General features: G+C 30.9%; 2 protein-coding genes and 1 pseudogene across 2 annotated transcripts; all 3 read left to right on the top strand.

Moving 5' to 3' along the window:
- Positions 1-3,183: 3,183 nt before the first annotated feature.
- LOC108828941 (uncharacterized) lies at positions 3,184-4,362 on the top strand. The gene has a single exon (XM_018602592.2). It carries the CDS (start codon positions 3,184-3,186, stop codon positions 4,360-4,362), a length of 1,179 nt encoding a protein of 392 aa, XP_018458094.1.
- Positions 4,363-19,206: 14,844 nt separating this feature from the next.
- On the top strand, positions 19,207-21,393 carry LOC108828949 (uncharacterized). The gene is made up of 7 exons (XM_056991497.1): positions 19,207-19,263; positions 19,346-19,639; positions 19,719-19,766; positions 19,902-19,934; positions 20,185-20,328; positions 20,699-21,136; positions 21,244-21,393. Exons 1-7 carry the CDS (start codon positions 19,207-19,209, stop codon positions 21,391-21,393), a joined length of 1,164 nt encoding a protein of 387 aa, XP_056847477.1.
- Positions 21,394-23,214: 1,821 nt separating this feature from the next.
- On the top strand, positions 23,215-24,856 carry LOC108828942 (uncharacterized; annotated as a pseudogene).
- Positions 24,857-25,154: the final 298 nt, after the last annotated feature.

Raw genomic sequence — 25,154 nt, 5'->3', positions numbered from 1 at the left:
ATATATATATATTAAATATTTTTAAAATTTTAATTTATTTATCAAATATAAGGCGGGTTGAATGACAATAGTTAATTTGTATAATAATTCTGACCAAAAAATATAATAATAAAATAAATTTTACCAATATCTTTTCATAAATGATTACAACAAAATTGTGGATTTGATATAACTTTTAAATAGAGTTTAACCAGATTACATATAGAGTCATTGATGTTATCGGTTTAACTACGGGTCCGGACCGGATTACAGAACATTGAATATAATACTTCATGTGTAACATTTAAAAGTATATACGCAATCAAAAATAAAAATTTATATCATTCGAAAATAACCCCGCCCTTTTATGGGCGGGTCAAAATCTAGTATTTGTATTAATTAGAAAGATTGGTGAATAAGCGAAGAAGGTATAAGATAATTAAAATTTAAAATGATGCAATTAATTTATCAATATCTGAATTATTCGAAGGTTTCACTAAAAATGTATACTAATATTAATGAAGAAAATAATGTCTTAGTGTCAAATGATGATTTTTTATGTTATTATAAATTATATTTTTGTAACTAAAACAATACTAAAAAAATCAATTCGATTGAATTAAATAAACACAAACAAAACCAAAAATAAAACGAACCAAACACAAACCAAACTAAATTAAAATTGAATCGAACACAATCCAAATTGAAATAAAACTGAACACAAATCAAACCAAACTAATTTGAATTGACTTTGGTTAAGGGTCTCTTAGACATTAATAAACCAAAACAAACCTAAAACCGTAGTTTTTTTTAAACAAAACATAAATATGTAGTTAAACCGACATGTTTACCACTAATAAAACCGAGATATTGCTGACTTGACATCATTTGTCAATACTATATATTTTAAATATTTATCGTAAAATTCACAATGCAAGGCGCATGTCTTATTCTAGTTTATAATTATAAAGACACGTGTCGCCGTGACAACAAACGAATTTGTGACATGGCATCCTAGATGTACTCACCAGGAGAGATGAAACCATCTTTTATATATAAAGATAAGATGCATTTGTTTTGGTTTCACTACATTAAATCATTTGGAATACACTCCTTATGTATTTTTTTTTTGTTCTTTTTTAATTTCTACTATACATTTTCAAATGATTAACAAATAATAAAACTTCATCAACTAAAATTAAAATATTTATATTTTTTAAAATATATAGAGAACTTATTAATATTCATTAATACATCTATTTTAAAAATCAAGATTTTTTTCTTAGAATAAAAAAACCTTAAAATACATATTTAAAGGAGTTGGTATACATGTAGACATAGACACAAATTTATAGAGAAAGTACAACAGTGGGTTATTATATAAATATCTTAAAGAGTGTAAAATACAATGTCGCCTAGAAATTAATGATCTGGCTGGCAAATATAGAGTAAAATGGAGTAAAAATACAAAATGGAAAAGAGATGAAAATAATTAGTTAAAAGTAAGAGGAAAAAAAAAATTTGGAATAAATTATAAAAGTGAGTGTGACTGTTTCTTCTTCATTTTTTACCGTAGTGTCTAGAATAAACATGACAAATTGTTTTAATTGAAACTAGATATTGCACGGATGTTTCTTTTAATATTTACATTGTTCAAAATTTATTATATATAACTTTTGGAAACTACTTTTAACTTGTACCAATATTTTCTTGATGTTTAATATATTTAAATATATATATATATATATATATATATATATATATATATATATATATATATATATATATTTAAAAACAATTGTTGGTTTATCATTGAAACGACAGAGTAATTATCAAGCATTTTTATTTAAATCTACAGTCTGATTTTAAAAGGTTTGAAATTTTTAAGAAAAGTAAAATTTGTTTTTGGAGACATATTTTCATGTGATTCTAATGTGCTTTGAATCTATATGAATATAATGTGTTTTGTTAGTCTGAATGTGTGGGTTAAGAAGAATACTTCACAAAAGATTAACCAAGCATGATTTACACGTTTTGAAAAAGAAATATAAGTACTTCTATAGCATACAAATAATGTGGTTTACTTTCTTGGATTTGTTTTGTATATTTAACATTATGTTTGATATATTTCTGTATAAATCGATATGTGGGATAAAAAGCAATGGAAATTAATGTATTTATTCAAAAAACGAAAGAAATTTTTCTTGCATATTTTAAGGAAGCTCGAAATTTTGTTTCATTCTTAGTTGATTTATCCTTTAATGCTGATTATTTAATGTCGTTAATGAAAATAAGATCAGTGGCACTCTTTTGTAAATATTTAGAAACATTCAGGGTTAAATACTAATTTCTACTATACATTTTCAAATGATTAACAAATAATAAAACTTTATCAACTAAAAATAATATATTTATATTTTTTAAATATATAGAGAACTTATTAATATTGATTAATACATCTATTTTAAAAATCAAGATTTTTTCTTAGAATAAAAAAACCTTAAAATATATATATTTAAAGGAGTTGGTAATACATGTAGACATAGGCACAAATTTATAGAGAAAGTACATCAGTTGGTTATTATATAAATATCTTAAAGAGTGTAAAACACAATGTCGCCTAGAAATTAATGATCTGGCTGGCAAATATAGAGTAAAACGGAGTAAAAATACAAAATGGTTAAGAGATGAAAATAATTAGTTAAAAGTAAGAGGAAAAAAAAAAGAATTTGGAGTAAATTATTAAAGTGAGTGTGACTGTTTCTTCTTTTTTTTTCCCGTAGTGTCTAGAATAAACATGAAAGATTGTTTTAATTGAAATTAGATATTGATCCGTGCATCTGCACGGTTGTTTCTTTTAATATTTACATTGTTCAAAATTTATTATATATAACTTTTGTTAACTATTTTTAACTTGTACCAATATTTTCTTGATGTTTAATATATTTAAATTATATATATATATATATATATATATATATATATATTTTAAAGTTGTTGGTTTATCATTGAAACGACAGAGTAATTATCAAGCATTTTTACTTAAATCTACCGTCTGATTTTAAAAAGTTTGACATTTTTAAGAAAAATAAAATTTGTTTTTGGAGACATATTTTCATGTGATTCTAATGTGCTTTGAATCTATATGAATATAATGTGTTTTGTTAGTCTGAATGTGTGGGTTAAGAAGAATACTTCTACAAGATGGGACTGGCTCCTGAACGTAGCTCGGAGGCAAAAGTTGCGGAGCTATTCAGAGATACTTCTACAAGATGGGTTACTGATAAGGTGGAGAGACTATTCCCTATGCTGATAGGAGAGATCATGACCATCAAACCAAGCAAGTGGGGAGGGAAAGACAAACGTGTCTGGCTCAACCATAAATCAGGTGCCCATTCCACTAAAACAGGGTACTACGCGGCTTTGGCAATGAATAAACCTGACTTGCTAGAACCTCTCCAACCAGCTCAAGAATGGTTAGATGATGTCTGGAAGATAACTACCTCCCTGAAGATTAAGCTGCTGAGTTGGAAGATAAAGCATGGAGCAATTCCCGTCGGTGATATTTTAATGGCTAGACACATCAAAGCCAATGTGAAATGCATTCACTGTGAAGACTCTGAATCTATCCTACATTTATTTTTCCACTGCCCTTTTGCTCAAAAGGTTTGGGAGTTATTGCCAGTGGTGACCGGTTTTGATCCTATGCGCATTAACTCCTTTAATGAAGGCTGGAAATTGGCATTGAAGGCTACCATACTCCCACCTACCGGAATTAATGACTGCCCTCTCATCCCTTGGGTGATCTCTACAATTTGGACAACAAGGAATTTCAAGATTTTTCAAAAGAGACACTTCACAGCCCAGGAAGTAATGACTAAAGCTATAGTGGATGCTAAAGAGTGGAAGGCGGCACAAATCATACCTCCTCCCCTGCCCCAAGGCCCTCCCAAGAGGATTCAGGATGCAGCTTCAGTAATCCTCTGTTGTTCCGATGGAGCTTGGAATAAGGATCTGAATACTGCAGGTATGGGGTGGAGTTTCTCCGATTTTCGAAATGAGAGATTTTGCTCTCACAGTGACTCTTCGATGTATGTTTGTTCATCTCTTGTGGCGGAGGGATTGGCAATACGTCTGGCGATGGAACACGCAATCGCTTTGCAGCTTAGACAGGTGGTCTTTGAATCGGATTCTCTACAGTTGGTCTCGGCGATTGTAGATCGATCAAGCTTCAACGACCTCCATGGGATTCTGGCTGATATCTATCTTCTCTCTAAGCAGTTTGACTCTGTTTCCTTTCGTTATGTTAATCGCTCCTCTCTGTGTTTTGAGGATAATTTGGCAAAACAGGCCCTCTTAGGCCCTGTTAGAAACCCATGTTAAGCTTTAATTGAATGAATTCGTGCACAAAAAAAAAAAAAGAATACTTCACAAAAGATTAACCAAGCATGATTTACACGTTTTGAAAAAGAAATATAAGTACTTCTATAGCATACAAATAATGGGGTTTACTTTCTTGGATTTGTTTTGTATATTTAACATTATGTTTGATATATTTCTGTATAAATCGATATGTGGGATAAAAAGCAATGGAAATTAATGTATTTATTCAAAAAATGAAAGAAAAATTTCTTGCTTATTTTAAGGAAGCTCGAAATTTTGTTTCATTCTTAATGAAAATAAGATCAGTGGCACTCTTTTGTAAATATTTAGAAAAATTCAGAGTTAAATACTAATTGTACTTCTGTTTTAATAGATTAGATATGAAGTAATTTAAATAGGGAAAATTGCCAAAACGGAACAAAAATTCAGTATGGTTGTCCATATAGTATTAAAAAATAATTTAGTTGTCTCTTTAGTATATTTTTTTTTCATAATCTTAAAATTAACCATTGATTAATCTAATTAAACACACTAGACTAATAGAATTTTAAAATAATAATGAAAAACTTTTTAAAAAGGAAAAATAAAAAATTTTATTAAAAATTTAATAAAAATAAACTTTGTAAAATTTATAAAAAAATTACAAAAAAAATTAAAACAAAAGTTGATTAAACTTTATAAAAAACGTTTTACAGAGTTTTATTTTTATTCAAAGTTTAAACATTTTTAATATAACATTAATAAACTAAATTTTATAAAAATGAAAATAAAACTTTACAAAAAGTTTTTAATAAAATTTTATTTTTATAAAAAGTTTAAAACGTTTGTAATCTTTTAGTTTTATTAATTTTTTTAATAAAAATAAAACTTTTTAAAAAAAATTTAATAAAACTTTAAGACAAATAAACTTTGTAAACTTTATCGAAATAAAAATAAAAATAAAACTTTACAAAAAGGTTTTAGTAAAAAAATGGTAAATAAACTTTATAAAAAATGTTTTACAAAGTTTTATTTTATAAAAAGTTTAAAACGTTTGTAAACTTTTTAGTTTTACTAAACTTAGAAAAATAGAACAAGCGTTTGTGAAATATCACAAGACAAACTATGGAGAAATCATAGATTGATGAAGAAGAAAATGAAAAATCACTTTTTGATATTTTGACAAAACAAATCGATCAAAACACGTTTTAGGAAGTTAGAATACTTTTAGGATATTTTTAGAATATTTACTTAACTAAAAATTTCATTAATTTTTGCAATAACAGATTTTCTTATCTGTAGAAGACACTTTTTATTTTTTTAGAACAATGACAAAAATCTTGAATGCAATTTCTACCTCGGGTAGACGTATGAGTAGATTCTAGATTTTTCTTTCCCGAAACATAAGAATACTTCATAAAAGTAGAACATGCATTCCACAGGAAAGTGGCTATCTTTACGAATAGTAGATGAACATGTTTAATATAGAATTCGTTTTCTACCAACCCATTTTCTGTAGAAGATGCAATCTATTAGAACATAATTTAAAAAATTTATTTATTAAGTTTTTTCAACCAAAAAAATACCCGTTTGTGTATATGAGTGTTTTGTTAATTGTTTATATTTTTTTATAAGTTTTTTGATCCACAAAACTATTTATCTCGTTAATTTTCAGAAACAGAAAGGATAAAAAGAAGACAAAATAGACAAAAATTATTTTATACTAAAAAGATAACCATGCTGTTTTTTTTTCCGTTTTGGCAATTTTCACAACTTAACATGAAAATACTTTCTCTATATACAAGCAAGGTGGCTAGTTGAGCCATGATCTAGGGGGAAAAGATTATACATCTTACTAAACGTTGTTTGTCTAAGTTAAATTTCTACTGAGAACTGGATCGTTTTTTTTACACTTGCGGATTTTGATTTTGGTGATTAACTCGTAGTAGACTTGTGGAGAAAACTATGTCAACGTATTACGTGTTTACTGCTCACCCCCATGACCAGTAGTAGTCGGTAGGGAGTCCTAACTTCATTTTTGAGAAATTGTTAAATGGATATCCAATAATAATCTTATTAGAAGGGATAAATGGTACTCGTGAGAAAAAAGACTCGAGGGAAGAAGCGAAAAACCTAGTCGATTCAACCCGCTGTATCTCCCCTCCTACGACGTGATATAGCGTCGTGCCTATACGACGTGTATTAGCGACTCCATTATACGTTGTCATATAGTGACTTCGATAAACGATGCAACGTTGTCACGAACGGTCGACGTTAATTAGCGTCGTTTTACATACATTTTTCTCTAACGTCGCTATTTAGCCACGTCTAAACGACATCCAGAAATAGCGACATGCGATTAACAACGTTTTCTTGGACCGTCTTTAAGGTGACGTTAAACACGATTAGCGTCGAATTAGCAACATATACCCGCGTCGTTACCCAGTTGTTTTCATGTAGTGCTATGCGCATTAACTCCTTTAATGAAGGCTGGAAATTGGCATTGAAGGCTACCATATTCCCACCTACCGGAATTAATGACTGCCCTCTCATCCCTTGGGTGATCTCTACAATTTGGACAACAAGGAATTTCAAGATTTTTCAAAAGAGACACTTCACAGCCCAGGAAGTAATGACTAAAGCTATAGTGGATGCTAAAGAGTGGAAGGCGGCACAAATCATACCTCCTCCCCTGCCCCAAGGCCCTCCCAAGAGGATTCAGGATGCAGCTTCAGTAATCCTCTGTTGTTCCGATGGAGCTTGGAATAAGGATCTGAATACTGCAGGTATGGGGTGGAGTTTCTCCGATTTTCGAAATGAGAGATTTTGCTCTCACAGTGACTCTTCGATGTATGTTTGTTCATCTCTTGTGGCGGAGGGATTGGCAATACGTCTGGCGATGGAACACGCAATCGCTTTGCAGCTCAGACAGGTGGTCTTTGAATCGGATTCTCTACAGTTGGTCTCGGCGATTGTAGATCGATCAAGCTTCAACGACCTCCATGGGATTCTGGCTGATATCTATCTTCTCTCTAAGCAGTTTGACTCTGTTTCCTTTCGTTATGTTAATCGCTCCTCTCTGTGTTTTGAGGATAATTTGGCAAAACAGGCCCTCTTAGGCCCTGTTAGAAACCCATGTTAAGCTTTAATTGAATGAATTCGTGCACAAAAAAAAAAAAAAAAGAAGAATACTTCACAAAAGATTAACCAAGCATGATTTACACGTTTTGAAAAAGAAATATAAGTACTTCTATAGCATACAAATAATGGGGTTTACTTTCTTGGATTTGTTTTGTATATTTAACATTATGTTTGATATATTTCTGTATAAATCGATATGTGGGATAAAAAGCAATGGAAATTAATGTATTTATTCAAAAAATGAAAGAAAAATTTCTTGCTTATTTTAAGGAAGCTCGAAATTTTGTTTCATTCTTAATGAAAATAAGATCAGTGGCACTCTTTTGTAAATATTTAGAAAAATTCAGAGTTAAATACTAATTGTAGTTCTGTTTTAATAGATTAGATATGAAGTAATTTAAATAGGTAAAATTGCCAAAACGGAACAAAAATTCAGTATGGTTGTCCATATAGTTTTAAAAAATTATTTAGTTGTGTCTTTAGTATAATTTTTTTCATAATCATAAAATTAACCATTGATTAATCTAATTAAACACACTAGACTAATAGAATTTTAAAATAATAATGAAAAACTTTTTAAAAAGGAAAATAAAAAATAAAAATTTTTAATAAAAATTTAATAAAAATAAACTTTGTAAAATTTATAAAAAAAATTACAAAAAATTAAAACAAAAGTTGAATAAACTTTATAAAAAAACGTTTTACAGAGTTTTATTTTTATTCAAAGTTTAAACATTTTTAATATAACATTAATAAACTAAATTTTATAAAAATGAAAATAAAAATTTACAAAAAGTTTTTAATAAAATTTTATTTTATAAAAAGTTTAAAACGTTTGTAATCTTTTTAGTTTTATTAAAAATTTTAATAAAAATAAAACTTTTTAAAAAAATTTTAATAAGACTTTAAGACAAATAAACTTTGTAAACTTTTTCGAAATAAAAATAAAAATAAAACTTTACAAAAGGGTTTTAGTAAAAAAATGGTAAATAAACTTTATAAAAAATGTTTTACAAAGTTTTATTTTATAAAAAGTTTAAAACGTTTGTAAACTTTTTAGTTTTACTAAACTTAGGAAAATAGAACAAACGTTTGTGAAATATCACAAGACAAACTATGGAGAAATCATAGATTGATGAAGAAGAAAATGAAAAATCACTTTTTTGATATTTTGACAAAACAAATCGATCAAAACACGTTTTAGGAAGTTATAATACTTTTAGGATATTTTTAGAATATTTACTTAACTAAAAATTTCATTAATTTTTGCAATAACAGATTTTCTTATCTGTAGAAGATACTTTTTATTTTTTTAGAACAATGACAAAAATCTTGAATGCAATTTCTACCTCGGGTAGACGTATGAGTAGATTCTAGATTTTTCTTTCCCGAAACATAAGAATACTTCATAAAAGTAGAACATGCATTCCACAGGAAAGTGGCTATCTTTACGAATAGTAGATGAACATGTTTAATATAGAATTCGTTTTCTACCAACCCATTTTCTGTAGAAGATGCAATCTATTAGAACATAATTTAAAAAAATTATTTATTAAGTTTTTTCAACCAAAACAAATACCCGTTTGTGTATATAAGTGTTTTGTTAATTGTTTATATTTTTTATAAGTTTTTTGATCCACAAAACTATTTATCTCGTTAATTTTCAGAAACAGAAAGGATAAAAAGAAGACAAGACAAAAATGATTTTATACTAAAAAGATAACCATGCTGTTTTTTGTTCCGTTTTGGCAATTTTCACAACTTAACATGAAAATACTTTCTCTATATACAAGCAAGGTGGCTAGTTGAGCCATGATCTAGGGGGAAAAGATTATACATCTTACTAAACGTTGTTTGTCTAAGTTAAATTTCTACTGAGAACTGGATCGTTTTGTTTACACTTGCGGATTTTGATTTTGGTGATTAACTCGTAGTAGACTTGTGGAGAACTATGTCAACGTATTACGTGTTTACTGCTCACCCCCATGACCAGTAGTAGTCGGTAGGGAGTCCTAACTTCATTTTTGAGAAATTGTTAAATGGATATCCAATAATAATCTTATTAGAAGGGATAAATGGTACTCGTGAGAAAAAAGACTCGAGAGAAGAAGCGAAAAACCTAGTCGATTCAACCCGCCGTATCTCCCCTCCTGCTCCGGTGGTTGGTGCTTCTCACTGCCACCGGGAGCGGCTGTCATGTCCCCGTTCCTGGAACTTGACCTAGGGTTTGGATGTTTCGATAGAAACAAGCTGCCTTGGTTCAGATCATCAGAATAGATCATGAATCAAGGTGGGAGGAGCTGTATGATCAGGAGAGATCATGGGAAAGCTTAGTGAACTCTAAATGATAAAAAGTCCTAAACAAAAGGGCCAACTCTTAAACAAAATAAAAAGGCTGACAATTGCCCAAAGTCTTAACCGAAATAAAATTAAATAAAAACAGTAAACCGGTCAGAGGCGGGCCCACGTTATGAGTAGTGGGTTTACTTGACACCACAAATATATCATAAACTAGTTTTGCAAGCTTTGATTGTAAATTCTCTCTAGTGCAGTTGGTTAGAAAGTCTGTCAATGAACCCACAGATAATGGGTTCAAATGCCATGTGACCCCTATTTTTGATATTTTGACAAGATTCTACAGACATTATGAACCCACAAAAAAACATTTCCGGGTTCGCTCCTGAAACCGGTTGCGGTTTGAGATGCCTTGACCAAAGCTCATAGTATGTTTGCATGTTGCCTCGTTAAAATCTTATCAGGAAAATCCAGTGGGACAAAACCTGATGAAAGAAAAAGAATACAACACATACTACTCCCTCTGATGGTTTGCTAGATCTCTGAACTGGAAGCAAATTGGTTGGATGGATCGAGGATTGATTCTGAACCGAGGTCGAATGTGGAAATGATCAGGCCGGTTCGGTTATGGACGACGGAAGAGAACTGAATCGGACTGGGCTAATCTTGAACCTCTTTGGAGCCAGTCGGGTCTTCAATCTTTAATCCAGACATCTCTTGGATCAATAGCTGTTTGTGGCCTTGATCAATCATCTCTTGGACAGCCTTGGTAAAACCATTTCTTAAGTTCCTCGCACCTGACCTGGTAGTCAGACCCTTGTGAACTTGGGGAACCTCAGCTTGGGTGACCACAGCACTTTGGTAAGGGACTGTGGAGTTATGGCTCAATTGCGTTTCGTCTGAGTAGTTTGATTGTCAACTGTCTTCTTTATCAGCTGCTCGGGTGGATATCCGTTTTCACATTACTTCCTAAGGTGAAGTTTGTGTTTGAGTGACGTTTGCTCGTGGTCCAGTGGTGGATCATCTCTTAGAGCTGTTCTATCACCCCAATAAATTTGACCTTCAACACTTTCTTGTTCATCCCGGCTCCCGTTTCGCTTTACTTCGTTTTATGGATAATTGTTTAAGTAGCATAAGTTCTCAGTGATCTTGTTCCTTCTAAGTTTATGTATTGTTAGTTGTTTTCTAGAACTTTATCTTTGTCTCCAGGTAGTAATAGCTTTTGGCTGTCAACTGTCTTCTTTATCAGCTGCTCGGGTGGATATCCGTTTTATATATTTTTAAGGTACTTTTGTATACATTTGAGAAACATTAATTATGAATATGTGAATTGATTTAATTTTATTGATGGATAGTTATTGGAAAGTGTATATAAAAATAAATAGTAAATTAAACTTTAAACATTTATTACATTCTTAAGAAACGTGAAAACTCTAGAAAATCTTATTTTCTGAAACAAATGTAGTATTTTTTTTCTCTAGACATCCTTGGTTACATTCGCGCATTCCAATATTTTCGTATCAAGATTAACAGTGTACAATATTTATACACCAATCAGACCCAAACAAATTAATACACGAACCTAACATCAAGTAAAATCGAGAAAATGATACTCTTTCTGTGTCATATTATAAATAGTTTTAACAAAAATCTTTGTTTCAAAATATAAGTAATTTTTAACATTTTAATGTACCTTTTACTTTTAGTGTATATAGTATAACCAATGAAAATAAGTTAGTTTTTCATAATTGGCTGAATTCATATATTAAATTATTTTTTTTAAAGTGATAGATTTTTTAATATTAGTGATTTTATCTACAACTACTTACAAATTGAAATGGAGGGAATAGCAACTTGGAAGAGGTACTCTAGTGACTATACATAGGCATCACTATTCAAATCAGATCACTATTCAAATCAGAGAAAGAAAAAACGTAACAGTTTGAAAGAGAAACAAAATCCAAAATCTAAATATTTCATAAAAAAATATTTGTTCCATAAAGAATGTCATTTTCACACTAATTAAAAATAATAAATGAGATACATTTTTCTTAATTAAGCATATTTAATCAATAGTAATTAAGATAAATAAAGTAGATGTATTTTATAATTAAAATTAACATTAAAATAAGTATATATTGTATTCAAATTCTAAAATAATACTTTTTGTGTAATAAAAAATCAAAATGTTATTTTTATGAAATAGATGAGTATGAGTTAAACATGGTCACGTTGAATATTTTCAACCATATTCTACTATATTTCTTTTTTAAATATAGAAATCAGAATAAAAATGTTTATACTTTTTATTAAAAATAGAAAGTACTATATTATAATATAATTTCTATATTTAAAATAAATAAATAGAGATAAACTGGAAACAATCTTATGAATCAATGTTGAACTTTGTTGGGGAAATTTCATAACTACACTTTGTGTAGTACCACAATTCAAGTTTACCACTACTTTAGGGACATTTTCACAAATACACTTTTCAGTAGTGTGAAAAAGACTAAATTAACCCTACCCTATCTCTAACATATCACCTCTCTCCGTCACTACCTTCTTCTCTGTCGAGATCCATCGTTTCTCTCCTCCGGATCCATCGTCGTCGTCATCGAGAGTCGTCGTGGTCGTCATCGAAAGTCGTCGTCGTCCTTCCGTTGAGAGATCTCTGACGAGCTAACACACGGATTCTCTCTCTCACACGATCGTCTAAGCCGACGAGCTATTCATCGGAAATGTCGACTCCAAATTCACAATTTGTAAGTTTCTAATCTCTGTAATTTGTTGACTATAGGTTTAGACTTCTAATTGGAATGGTTAGATCTAAGAAAACTAGTTTCTGTGATGAACATCCTTGATTTTTACAAATTTGCTTTTATCCAAAAGGCAAACAAGGTTGATTTGGAGTTCAAGTTGAGATTGAGATTTTGGAATAGCAAACACTTGTTCGCATTTCTTACATAATTATAATCCCTTATAAATCTGGATTTCTGGATATTGTTAAAACTACAACTCGATGATTTATAAGCCTTTATAAAGAAGAACGATTTAGCAATAGAGGAGAGTAGTGCCTATTACTTCTAGTGGTGAGATGTAGTGTCTATTATTTGCAGTGTTGAGATTATATATTTAGACCATTACTAAAAGTTAACTTCATATTTTTATCTCGTTTTGCAGTTAGATAGCAATGACTTTTGCACAAATTTGAGTTTGCCTCCTAGGATTTATGGAGCTGGAACAGAACCACCAGACATTCCCAAAATGGTCATCCAACATTCGAGCATTGATTACGTCTCTGAGGTTGCACAAATCTTGGGAAAGGAAGAGTTTGATCAAATAGAGAACTCACACATAGAAAGCATCGTGAAGCTGGCAAGAAGGAGTAGCGTTGTGTTTTCTGAGAATCTATTCCATTTCCTAATGCAGAGAAGAGTATTGACCAAAGGGAAGGATCTCTGGTTCACGTTTTGCGATCAACTTATGAGGTTTTCCATGAGGGAATTTTATCTGACTACATGTCTAGCGTGTGAGGAAGATACAACACCAAGAGACCCTCTGTTCCCAAACAAGAAGAAACCCTACTTTTGGATGTTGAGCAAAGGCACCGTAAGGAACTTATATGATCTGCTCAAAAAGAGAGCAAGAACAATGACAAGGCTTGAAAGGCTGTCTATTGGAGTAGCAATAATCACAGAAGGGGTCATTCTTGCAGGACACCCGAGCTCTCTAATCCCAAAGGAAAGGTTACTGTGTTATAAGAACTACGATACCTTTTCCAGGTTGCCTTGGGGTAAACTAGCGTACAAAATTTTGTCAAAGAGTATCAAGCGTTTGAATACAAGTTGGTGGAGAAGAGAGAGTTACGAAGTGAGAGGTTTTGTGCTAGCCATAAATTTGTGGGCTATGTCATTGATAGTGCTCAAATTAACCAGTAGAGCTTACTCTCTCAAATAAGAGGTACAGCTGTAGTACTTAGGGATCGAATCACGAGGAGCTAGGGAACCAATTAAATAAAATCTACTAATCAATCCTAGGTGAAGTTGGTTTATATGATGGAAATAAAAGTAACAATTCCTAAAGTGAGAAAGGTAGTTGCTCTAACTAACAATATGATGGGTTGTTTAAATGTGATAAAGAGTGCTAGACATATGGCTTTTATTCAGGAATGGAGATTATAATTTCTATAAATGCTTTAACAAGTTGCTTGCATGATACTATAGATCTCAGCCGCTTAACTCAAGTGAAGTATCACTGGTTAAATAATCTAGATCTCTGGCCTCAACTGTCGTAATGTTGGCGCAAAAAAAGAGTCGATCGATATCCTTTTGAGATATCGATCGATACACCTTTCGCAGCGCCGATCGATTCACCTGTCGGGATATCGATCGACGGCTTCTAGATATGCCTAGGCGTGAGCCAATAATGAACACTAGGTCTCAAGGAGGAGCGGTCGCTCTTCTCAACGGGAGACAAGCTAGCTCAAATGGATAATTCAAGATAATCAAAGATCCTAGTGATCTATATTCTAGTTAGCTAATATAGAACAAGCATAGGGTGCAATCCATTTGATGAGTACCACGACTTAGCAATTATAGTTTGGGGCTAATCCCACAAACCTATTTAAACCCTAGATCTAACAAGTAGACTACTCAGACATAGCTAAGCAATTCATGACAATGGATAGATGAAAGAATTGCATAGATAGAAATAAGTAGAAATACAAAAGGAGATGAGAAATCTCTCCAATCTCTCAAAACAATATAAAACTCTAGTCTCTCTCTCACACTCTCTGCTTTTCTCTTGAGCTTGCTTCTTTCGAAGGTTGCCGTCAAAAAACACTTAGAAGGAATATTTAAGCATTTCCATTAGGTTAAAAACTCGTCAGGGGCAATCTCGTAATTTGGTGAAGTCTTGGTGGAGTAGTCGGCTAAACCATTTCGTCCTCGATATCGATCGACAACACTGATGTGTATGGATCCATTATAATCTTCTAGTACGCGGATCTTCTCAGCTACATCGATCGACAACTCTGGATGAGTATCGATCGATTATAATTGCAATGTTGACTTACGACTTGGTCTTGAATGGTCAACTCGGGTATATCATCTCTTGTACTCCAAAATGCTCCAAAAATATCACTTTCTCACGAAATGCTCCTGAACCTGAAAACATACCTAACAGGCTAGAAAACAGATTAAATATGTAATAAAATACTAGTATACCATGGTTAAAAACGGGTAAAATCCATGGTATATCAGTCATCAGTGCCTATTCTTGGTAAAGCTTTTGGAAAGCCATGCGAGGCAACCGCTTCCTCAGATCCATTATGTCTACATTGTGATTCAACAAGGGCTCCCACAATAACCGAAGTGTTTGAAGTGGAGAAGAAAAACAATGTAAGTTTTTTACTAACGTTTATAAATTTATTAATAAGAGAATTACAGAGACTTATAAAGCGTTGTTTTATCCTTTTACAGGGTGTGGTTACTACAGTGATAGGATTATGTGAGAATTTCAACCATTTGGTTAACCCAACACATCACGATGATAAGGACTTCGACAGTGTTGTAAAACTTGTTCAACAAGGATACAAACTGAGGAAAATCGATTGGGAACAAGGTTTTGTAGATGTTTTTCTTACAGCAGAAGACATTGGTCAACAAAGAGGAAAGGAAGACAAAGATGTTCAGCAAAAATCTAAGGTTAATGTACAGCAAAACTCTGAAGTTATTGCGCTTTTGATGTTTTATAAGGGTTTATCAAATTTGAAATTGCTAAGTTTTTTTTTAAATATTATAGGAGCAAGCACAAGATGAAGAAGAACAACAATTGGAAGCTGAGGCTGAAGTGGGCGACGGTGATAAAGAAAGAGAAACTTCAAAAGCCAATGAAGTAAGCTAATTTAGAAACCTTTATAAACCTAGACTATCGTTTTAAAAAAAAATATATAAGCCATTATAAATTTGATATTGTTTATTTTTCTCTCTTTTGAAATATGGGATACAGTTGTGGAAGAAGAAGATGAACAAATGGAAGCTGATACAGAAGTAAAGGAGCCTGTGCAAGTTGAAAGGCGAGGAAGAGGAAATAAGGTAAATAATTATATTTATAATGTGTTATAAAGTTTATTTTTCTATTTTGTTATCGGAATTGAATGATGAATATGTTTTAAAAAAAAATATAAGCCATTATAAATTTGATATTGCTTATTTTTTCTCTTTTGAAATAGGGGAATACAGTTTTGGAAGAAGAAGATGAACAAATGGAAGCTGATACATAAGTGAGGGAGCCTGTGCAAGTTGAAAGGCAGAAACGAGGAAGAGGAAATAAGGCAAATAATTATATTTATAATGTGTTATAAAGTTTCTTTTTCTATTTTGTTATCGGAATTGAATGATGAATATGTTTGTATAGGAGCAAGCACAAGATGAAGAAGAACAACAATTGGAAGCTGAGGCTGAAGTGGGCGACGGTGATAAAGAAAGAGAAACTTCAAAAGCCAATGAAGTAAGCTAATTTAGAAACCTTTATAAACCTAGACTATCATTTAAAAAAAATATATAAGCCATTATAAATTTGATATTGCTTATTTTTCTCTCTTTTGAAATAGGAGCATACAGTTGTGGAAGAAGAAGATGAACAAATGGAAGCTGATACAGAAGTAAAGGAGCATGTGCAAGTTGAAAGGCGAGGAAGAGGAAATAAGATAAATAATTATATTTATAATGTGTTATAAAGTTTCTTTTTCTATTTTGTTATCGGAATTGAATGATGAATATGTTTTTTTTTTAAAAAAAAAGCCATTATAAATTTGATATTGCTTATTTTTTCTCTTTTGAAATAGGGGCATACAGTTGTGGAAGAAGAAGATGAACAAATGGAAGCTGATACAAAAATGAGGGAGCCTGTGCAAGTTGAAAGGCAGAAACGAAGAAGAGGAAATAAGGTAAATAATTATATTTATAATGTGTTATAAAGTTTCTTTTTCTATTTTGTTATCGGAATTGAATGATGAATATGTTTGTATAGGAGCAAGCACAAGATGAAGAAGAACAACAATTGGAAGCTGAGGCTGAAGTGGGCGATGGTGATAAAGAAAGAGAAACTTCAAAAGCCAATGAAGTAAGCTAATTTAGAAACCTTTATAAACCTAGACTATCATTTAAAAAAAAAAAATATAAGCCATTATAAATTTGATATTGCTTACTTTTTTCTCTTTTAAAATAGGGGCATACAGTTGTGGAAGAAGAAGATGAACAAATGGAAGCTGATATAGAAGTGGAGGAGCATGTGCAAGTTGAAAGGCAGAAACAAGGAAGAGGAAATAGGGTAAATAATTATCTTTATAATGCTTTATAAATGTTCTTTTCCTATTGTGTTATCAGAATTGAAGGATGAATCTATACTATTAAAGCAGAATCCCTATTAGGATTATGCCTTTAATTTTTAGAGTTAATTACAAGAAAATGTCATTCCCTTATTTGATTTTTACTTATTATTCATGCTTAAAACTGTTCGACCAATGAAATTCTTATTTTTCTATAACTTTCCAAAATCTCTGGCTATATTAAATGTCATCGAACCAAAGAAATTCAGACAAAACTAAGGCCCATCATATTCTTCTTTAAATTATCACTTTGTTTACTAAAACCCAATAACCAATTTAATAATGTCCCATGAATAATCTTTCCTTTTCTTCTTTATTATTTATCATTTTCTTTCTTGTTTTGTTTTTCTTTTCAGCATGCAAATATTCGAATCCGTATCCAAACTCGATCCAAAAAGCCCAAACTGAAATCCAAACCAAAATATCAAAATATCCGAATGGATATTGATTTAGAAGAGATTGGATATCAAAACTCGAATGGATATCCGAAGATAACCGAACATATGTATATTTATCCTTATATTTCTAATTTACATCTCTCATTTTATTTAAAATATTTATATTGATGCTACACATGCTTTAAGATCATATAATATATAATTACGGTGAAAATGATTTCTTACTCACTTAAAATGAATATCAATATTTTTGTTTCATTTATTAACAAAAGTTACATTCAAATTCTAAAAACCATATCCAAATTAATGTCTATTTATTTTTGAAATGTTACCTCCAAATCTTTTAATCATTCAATCTATTAAAAAAACCAGTTAATCGAAAACTAAATTTTTAAATACAAGAAACTTAAAAAATGAAAAATTTGATTTTTGTTCTTTCAAAACCTAAATATCCGAGCGCAGCCCAAAATAAGTGAGCCCGAACTAGAAATACCCAAACCCGACCCGAAGTATAGAAATACTCGAACGGATTTTATACTCTTATACTGAAATACCCGAAAATCTAAAATACATGAACCGAACTCAAACGGATATCCGAACGTTCACCCCTAATGCAAATGGTCTTTAAGACCAAATACTCGACTTTAGTAGGTAAAGTTTACGAAAATATTCGATAAATATTTGAGTCCGACATTAAGTCCGATTTATACTTTGCAAAAAATATTTATATTTTCTTAAAATAAACATTTAAGATAGATATTGGTAATCCAAAATATAAAAATCAATTATTAATATTTTTTTCAACTACCTATTAAATAATGTTAAAAGCACATTATAAAAATGAAGTAAACATTTTAACTTATAAAATAAAATATTTAAATATAGACAATACCGTCCTTTTAAAATATTTTAAAGGGTAACTACACATAAATCATAAGATCTAATGTTCCAATATGATCTTTTAAGTATTTGATTTCCAATATGATCTTTTAAGTATATGGGCTTTCAATTAATTATTTCAATAATAAAATGAAATCATCAAAACTATTATTGTAATTATATTAAAAAAATTAAGTATACAGCTATAAAATGTAAACATAAATTTACAATGGTTTTGCATCATATTGCAAGTTATTTTTAATTTAAATTATATTGCATGTTACTTTTAATTTTTAAATTATATTGTCCTTCTAAAATTAAATCTTATTGCAAATAATTTTTAATTCAATTGATTTCTGAAGTTTGCAACAACAAAATATTTTTTAAAATTTTCAGAGTAACATTTTGTATAGATATATTGATCATCCATACTTATTAAAAAATTACTAAACAAAATCATAAAAAATAAAAACACATGATATAAACTTCATGGAAAAACACATGTAATAACAATAAGTACGTAAAAATGAAAAATCCCGCGCTTTGAAAGCGCGGATCAAAATCTAGTATTCTTATATAGCAAGTGGATTAGACTTCAAATTTTTAAAAATTATAACCCATCGTGAATCTGTTTAGGAGAAAGAGCATAAGAAGAATGAAGAGAAAAGAAAATATGAAGCGTATGAGAAAAATAAAGAGAAAGATCAAGGTGAAGATGGTTCCAGGTCAAACAGTGAGAAACTCGATAAGCTAATAAGAATGGTATATGATTTGGGTAAACGAGTTGAAATAATACAGAATGTTTTAGGAGTTAAGGTAAGCAAATCACTTTACTAGGCACCTATAAATATTTTTACATGTTATTTTCTTTTAACTAATATGACATGATTTCTTGAAGGTAACTGATGGTTCACCCAGTGATGATAATGAAGATCATCAGAATGCAGCCAACTCTGATTATGCAAAAAGTTCACCCAGTTATGATAATGAAGAAGAAGCAAATTCTCGTGTTAAAATATGTGCAACAGATGATGAAAATGGTGAGGAGATATGTGATGAAGTAGAAATTTCTGATACACATCAACTAACGCAAGTGAATACTCTCGGAGAAAATGAGAATACAGAGAAAATAACTTCAGACGAAGAGACTGAAAAAATGGAAGAAGAAAGCTGCAGTAAACAAAAGTCAAAGGTACAAAATATGAAACATAATATAAGGGTTAATAATTTTTTTTGATATAAAGCTTGTTGACTAATCTTATCTTGTTTAGGTGACGTCTTCTACTCCTACATTCACTACTCCAAACTTCGAGACAAGGGTACAAAAATTAATAAATTTTGTAAGGCCTTGTAAATTTTAATGTATACAGCTTATAGTTTCGAAATAATTTTTTTTAGAGGTTACATCGCCTACTCCAACATTTACTACTCCTAAGTTTGATATTCTTTCTCAGGAAAGTCGTCATAGTGGAAAGGGTGCAAATGAGGTATTTTATAAATCCTTATAAAACTGTTCGTAGCTGATAAGGTCTCTTAAACAATTTCATAAACAATTTCCTTACATTATTCAGGTTCTTATGTGAGATGTGGGTGAGAAGTCCGTGTCCCAACCTTTAATGGAAACTAAAAAAAGATTGGTACAACAAGACATCGAGGTTTGTTTTCACAGAATGTTATGAATATTGTCTAGTTTCATAAACATATCTCTTGGTAAAAACTGTTTTATTTGTTGCATAGGTAAATGATGATGTTGAGCCTCCACTTAAAAAGAAGAAGAAAGCTGATATAGGTAACGTTGAACTAAGAAGAAGTGAAAGAGGTCAAATACCATCCATTCATACACAGCCACCATTTACGGGAGCAAGGAAGAAACATCCAATAGTACATAATGACATAATGGAAAATTTGAGCCAGTTGATAAGACCAGAAAGGAAAAAATGACATAATGGAAAATTTCAAACAAAAACAAGTAAGATTTATTTTATAAGGTATTATATATTTAGTGAGGTGTACAAAATATATACCTGCATAGTATTTTATAAGTATGTGTTTTCAACGTAGGAAACTGATAATCAATGAAGAGAGAGTAAACGCAAAGTGGTTTTCAGATCTTGAAACTCCAGGAACAAATCTTTCAAAAACGGTTAGATTATAATTGAAAAATCTTCTTTATAATCGCTTATAAATTCATCTTATTCGAGTATTAGATGATCGGGTTTTATGATTATTTATGTTTTGTTTTTTGTCTCAGCATATTGAAGCAGGTTTGCAGGTGCTGAAATTGAGAAATAGAAACAATCCAGATTTGTTTCTGAACAAAACTGCCTTAGTTGTTGGAGTGAAATTCCTTGAAGAAATAGATGAACTTTATGTTGAGTTTTTAGATGACAAGGAAGGTTTCCAGTTTGCAAGTGGCTTTGACAAGTACAACATAGAGAAGAATATCACTTTTCTCTATTCAGCTATTGCAGTTGAAGAATATTATTGGCTTGGAATTGTGGTCAATCTGGAGAAAAGAAGCATCACAGCATTCAATAGCGCAGCAGTGAAGTTTACAGAGGCCAACGTGGGGGCATATTTGAATGCTTATGCGACCGTACTACCTTTCATGCTTCGCAATGTCTTCAGAGATGTTACAATGGATGCAAGCAAGTTTTCTATAAAGATTGTCTCTGATGGTTTGCCACAGGTAACTTGATTTTTATCAATCTTTGAATTTTAAAATAGAAGAAAAAGGGCATAGTATAAGTTATTTCCTACGTTCTTAAGCCTAATACTTGTAAATTTTGATTTCAGGTTGTTAAAATAGAGGATAGTGGAATCTACGCGTTGAAGTTGATTGAGTGTCATGCCATGCGCATAGTTGACTTCACCAAGCTGACTGAAGAAAAGGTTGTCTACATTAGGGAAAAGTTGGCTGTTGACATCTTCTCAGAATTACAGTGAGTAATAAACTTAGAAAGAACAACTATCTGTTTTTATTCATACTTGGGAAACTTTGTTTGTTTGTAGAATTTTAAAAATTATATGAGTTTATGTCTTGGATTTTATGTCTCTGCTTAAATTTATAAAGTTAATAGGTAACTCTGAATTTCAGTAACTTTATAACACCTTATTAAAAGTGACTTATAAACCTTTATAAAATAAGTAATAAGGGTTTAGGATTTGTAAAGATATATCTATAAGTTATAGAGACTTAATAATCTATGTAAATTAATTTATAAAGGCTTACAACTAATGACTTTCAGGAGGTAATTTTTTTTTGACGACAAACGGCCATTCTATTACTCAAGCTTGAGGTGGTCTGGGCAACCAGACCGGAATAGAACAACCAACAAAAAATGATATATGAAAGGCTGATAAATGAATTATAAATGTTTATAAGGTAGTTTAATGTAATTAACCAAGATTTATAAAAATGTGTTACACATGAAGCCCATTAAAATAGGGCCATAAAGATTTATAAAGGGTTTATAAAAATATGATAAATCCAGTGATATAAAATACAATAATGTATTATAGCTTCCCCATGTATCTCAGATATACTAGTTTATAAAGAATACTATAACTTATAACCCATTATAAAGTAAAATAATTATTAAAAATCACTTATAGTCCTTTATAAAAATCATAAATACTAATTTATAAATGCATTAGTATTTATCGAACATCACTTATAAACCTTTATAAAACTAAGATATAGTAGTTTATAAAGTATTATGAAAGTCATGATAAAAAGTAAAATCGGTAATATAAATACATGAGGATTCTCGTTACTAAATTTTTAAAGAAGAAATGTAAATTACTGATGGTTTACAGCTTTCATTCACTTATAAAAACACGTGTTAGAGATATATATTACAGAAAGACATGTGTCTTGTTCTCTTATAAAATATTATATTAGAATAAATGTAATTAAAAATGGTTTACAGCTATCGGTCACCTATAGAAACACGTGTCTTGTTTCTCTAATATATCTCACGGAAATATCTTTTTTTTCTCATATATCTTCATCCTTTTCTCTATCTTTCTGCAACTCCAAACCTCTTGAACATTTCAAAACTTGAATTGGTTTTGTGGCAAGTTGAAAAGAAAATAAACCAGGACGACCAAGAGGAAAAAAAGGTAAATAATTCTCTTTATAACCTCTTATAAAACATTCTTTTTAACTCTTTTTCTTTCATTCTATTTCTTATAAGAGAAACGTTTCTTGGAGATGAGGAAAATGGCCAAAACCGAAAAGGCGTCTAATTCGATTTCCGATATTAGCCTCGAAGTTGATAGGCTCGGAGGACGTGTAATATGTATTTTTTTCTAATGATGTATAGGAATTGGAGTTACCATTATCTCATGAATCAGGTGACACAGCGAATGATGTTGCCTCCCCAATCATTGACCATCAAGAGATACCAACAGGTAAATAATGATTTTAGTATTTATAAACTCTTATAACTAATTTATAATACATTATAAATATATATAAAAAATAATTTATATTTATATTTATCATCTTATTCTTGCAACTTCTCCGTACAACTCATGTTTTAGACGACCATGAGGAAGATTTGATGAATGATGCTCCCACTCCAACCATTGCCACTCGAGAGAACAGCAGTAGCACCTTTGTTTTAGAGTCCAATGAAGATGATATGATGAACGATGATGCAACCGAAATCATAACCCCTCAAGGAAGTTACAGTAACACCCATGTTTTAGAAGCCACTGAAAATGAAACCCGAATATTTGTAAGTTTAACACTATCACTCCATGTGTGTTGTCACTAGCGTATTTTCCTTGCTATTGAATTATATGTATTTTTTTTTTCTAATGATGTGTAGGAATTGGAGTTACCAATATCTCATGAATCAGGTGACACAATGAATGATGTTGTCTCCCCAATCATTGACCATCAAGAGATACCAACAGGTAAATAATGATTTTAGTATTTATAAACTATTATAAAACATATCTATAACATTACCATTTTGAATTATTTCAGGTGAAACAATGAGTACTTCTGATGATAAGATTGTATTGCCGAAAAGAGTGATCGAAGCTGGTACAGAGGGACGCTTTTTGGATAGAATTACCAAGCGTAGTAACCTGAAGTTGGTCGATAAAGTTAAAAAGTTTTTGGGCCCTGAATTCAGAAAGCTTGAAGATTCATTCTTGGGTCCTATAATTGAGATGGGAAGGAGGCAGAAAAATATGGTGTTTTCAAGGCATTTGATTCATCTCTTACTTTTAAGGAGAATTGATATAGGAGGATCTGTGGTTTTCTTTCGGAGAACAACCAATGTGGTTTTCCCTAAGAGAATTCCGTTTGGCAACGGGTCTGCCTTGTATTGCTGACATAGATGAAGAGCAAGTGGAGACTTCCGGAAGGAAAAAGAAGAAGAAGAAAGATCCATGGATGAATAAGGAACAAACTTTAAACAGCTTGGTTAGACTACTTGAGAAGAACAGTAAAGAGTTTACTGATGATCAGAGATTGAGATTGGGGGCTTCAATCCTTGTTGAAGGGATATTAATGGCAATCAATCCAGTGACTCGTATACCCGTTGAGAATCTGCTGAGAGCTAGAGATTTCAAAGAATTTTGCAACTATCCATGGGGGAATTTGGCCTTTAATTTCTTACGCAATGAAGTGAAGGGTATTAGCTCTGAAGTGTTGAAGAAAGATCAATTTGACATCTGTGGATTTATATATGCTGTTCAGCTATGGGCATTATCATCGGTGGATCAAATAGGCACATTCTTTGGAATTAGGGATAATGAGATTAAGTTTCCTTGTGCTTGCATTGGATAGAAACCAAATCCCTTACTATGAAAGAGGTGACCAGATTCGACAACAGTGAGAAGGTAACATCTTACAAATGTTTTATAAATTTGTTTTAAAATCTTTGCACTCTTTGTATTTTTATCGATTGTTTAATTAGTTAATATATATTAGGTTGATGTCAAATGTATACTTGGAGATCCTGAAACACACTGCGACTTGGTGAAGACGTTGATATTCAATTTGGAAAAGTTCTTGATCTTGTCAGAAGAGGATACCGTCTGAAGAGACAAGATTGGCTTAATGGAAGTGTCAACATTGCTGTCGCAGAAGCTGAAGTGGAGAAAAACAATTATGATGGTTGGATTGATGCAACTGATAAAGAAAAGATTGAATTCCTCACTAAGCAGGCAGAGTTTTATAAAGAAAGAGCTGGTTATCTTGAAGGTCTTCTGAACATTCGTCGAGAAAACGAGAAGGTAAACTATTTTTTTCATATTCTAAATACTGTGTATTTGTATTCACATAAAAATTTTCAGGAAAATGGACAGAATTCCGAGAGGGAATTGGGTGAAGAAGAAACTTTCTAGTCTTTCATAGATTCCCGAAAGCAGCAAAACACTAAGGTTGTTCTGTGTTTTGATGTCTTATAAGGCTTTATTAAATTCGAAACTGATAAGTTATAAATCTTTATAAATTGATTTATAAAGTGAAACATAAAAAATCAATGAAGTAAGCTGATTTATAAATCTTTATAAACTTTAAGCTTTCAAATATTTTAATATAGCTTAACTAACTTTTTTATTGTGTTATCAAAATTGAAGGTTGGAGAATTAAATGAAAATGCATCTAAAGAGTCCGTGCTAGTTTTTTTTTTGTCGGGTTTATTATGCTATTAGAAACAACGAGAAACATTACAAAGATGATA

Source organism: Raphanus sativus, chromosome 7 (genome assembly GCF_000801105.2).
Source record: "Raphanus sativus cultivar WK10039 chromosome 7, ASM80110v3, whole genome shotgun sequence".
Taxonomy (NCBI): domain Eukaryota; kingdom Viridiplantae; phylum Streptophyta; class Magnoliopsida; order Brassicales; family Brassicaceae; genus Raphanus; species Raphanus sativus.
This window is presented reverse-complemented; position numbering and strand designations above follow the sequence as displayed.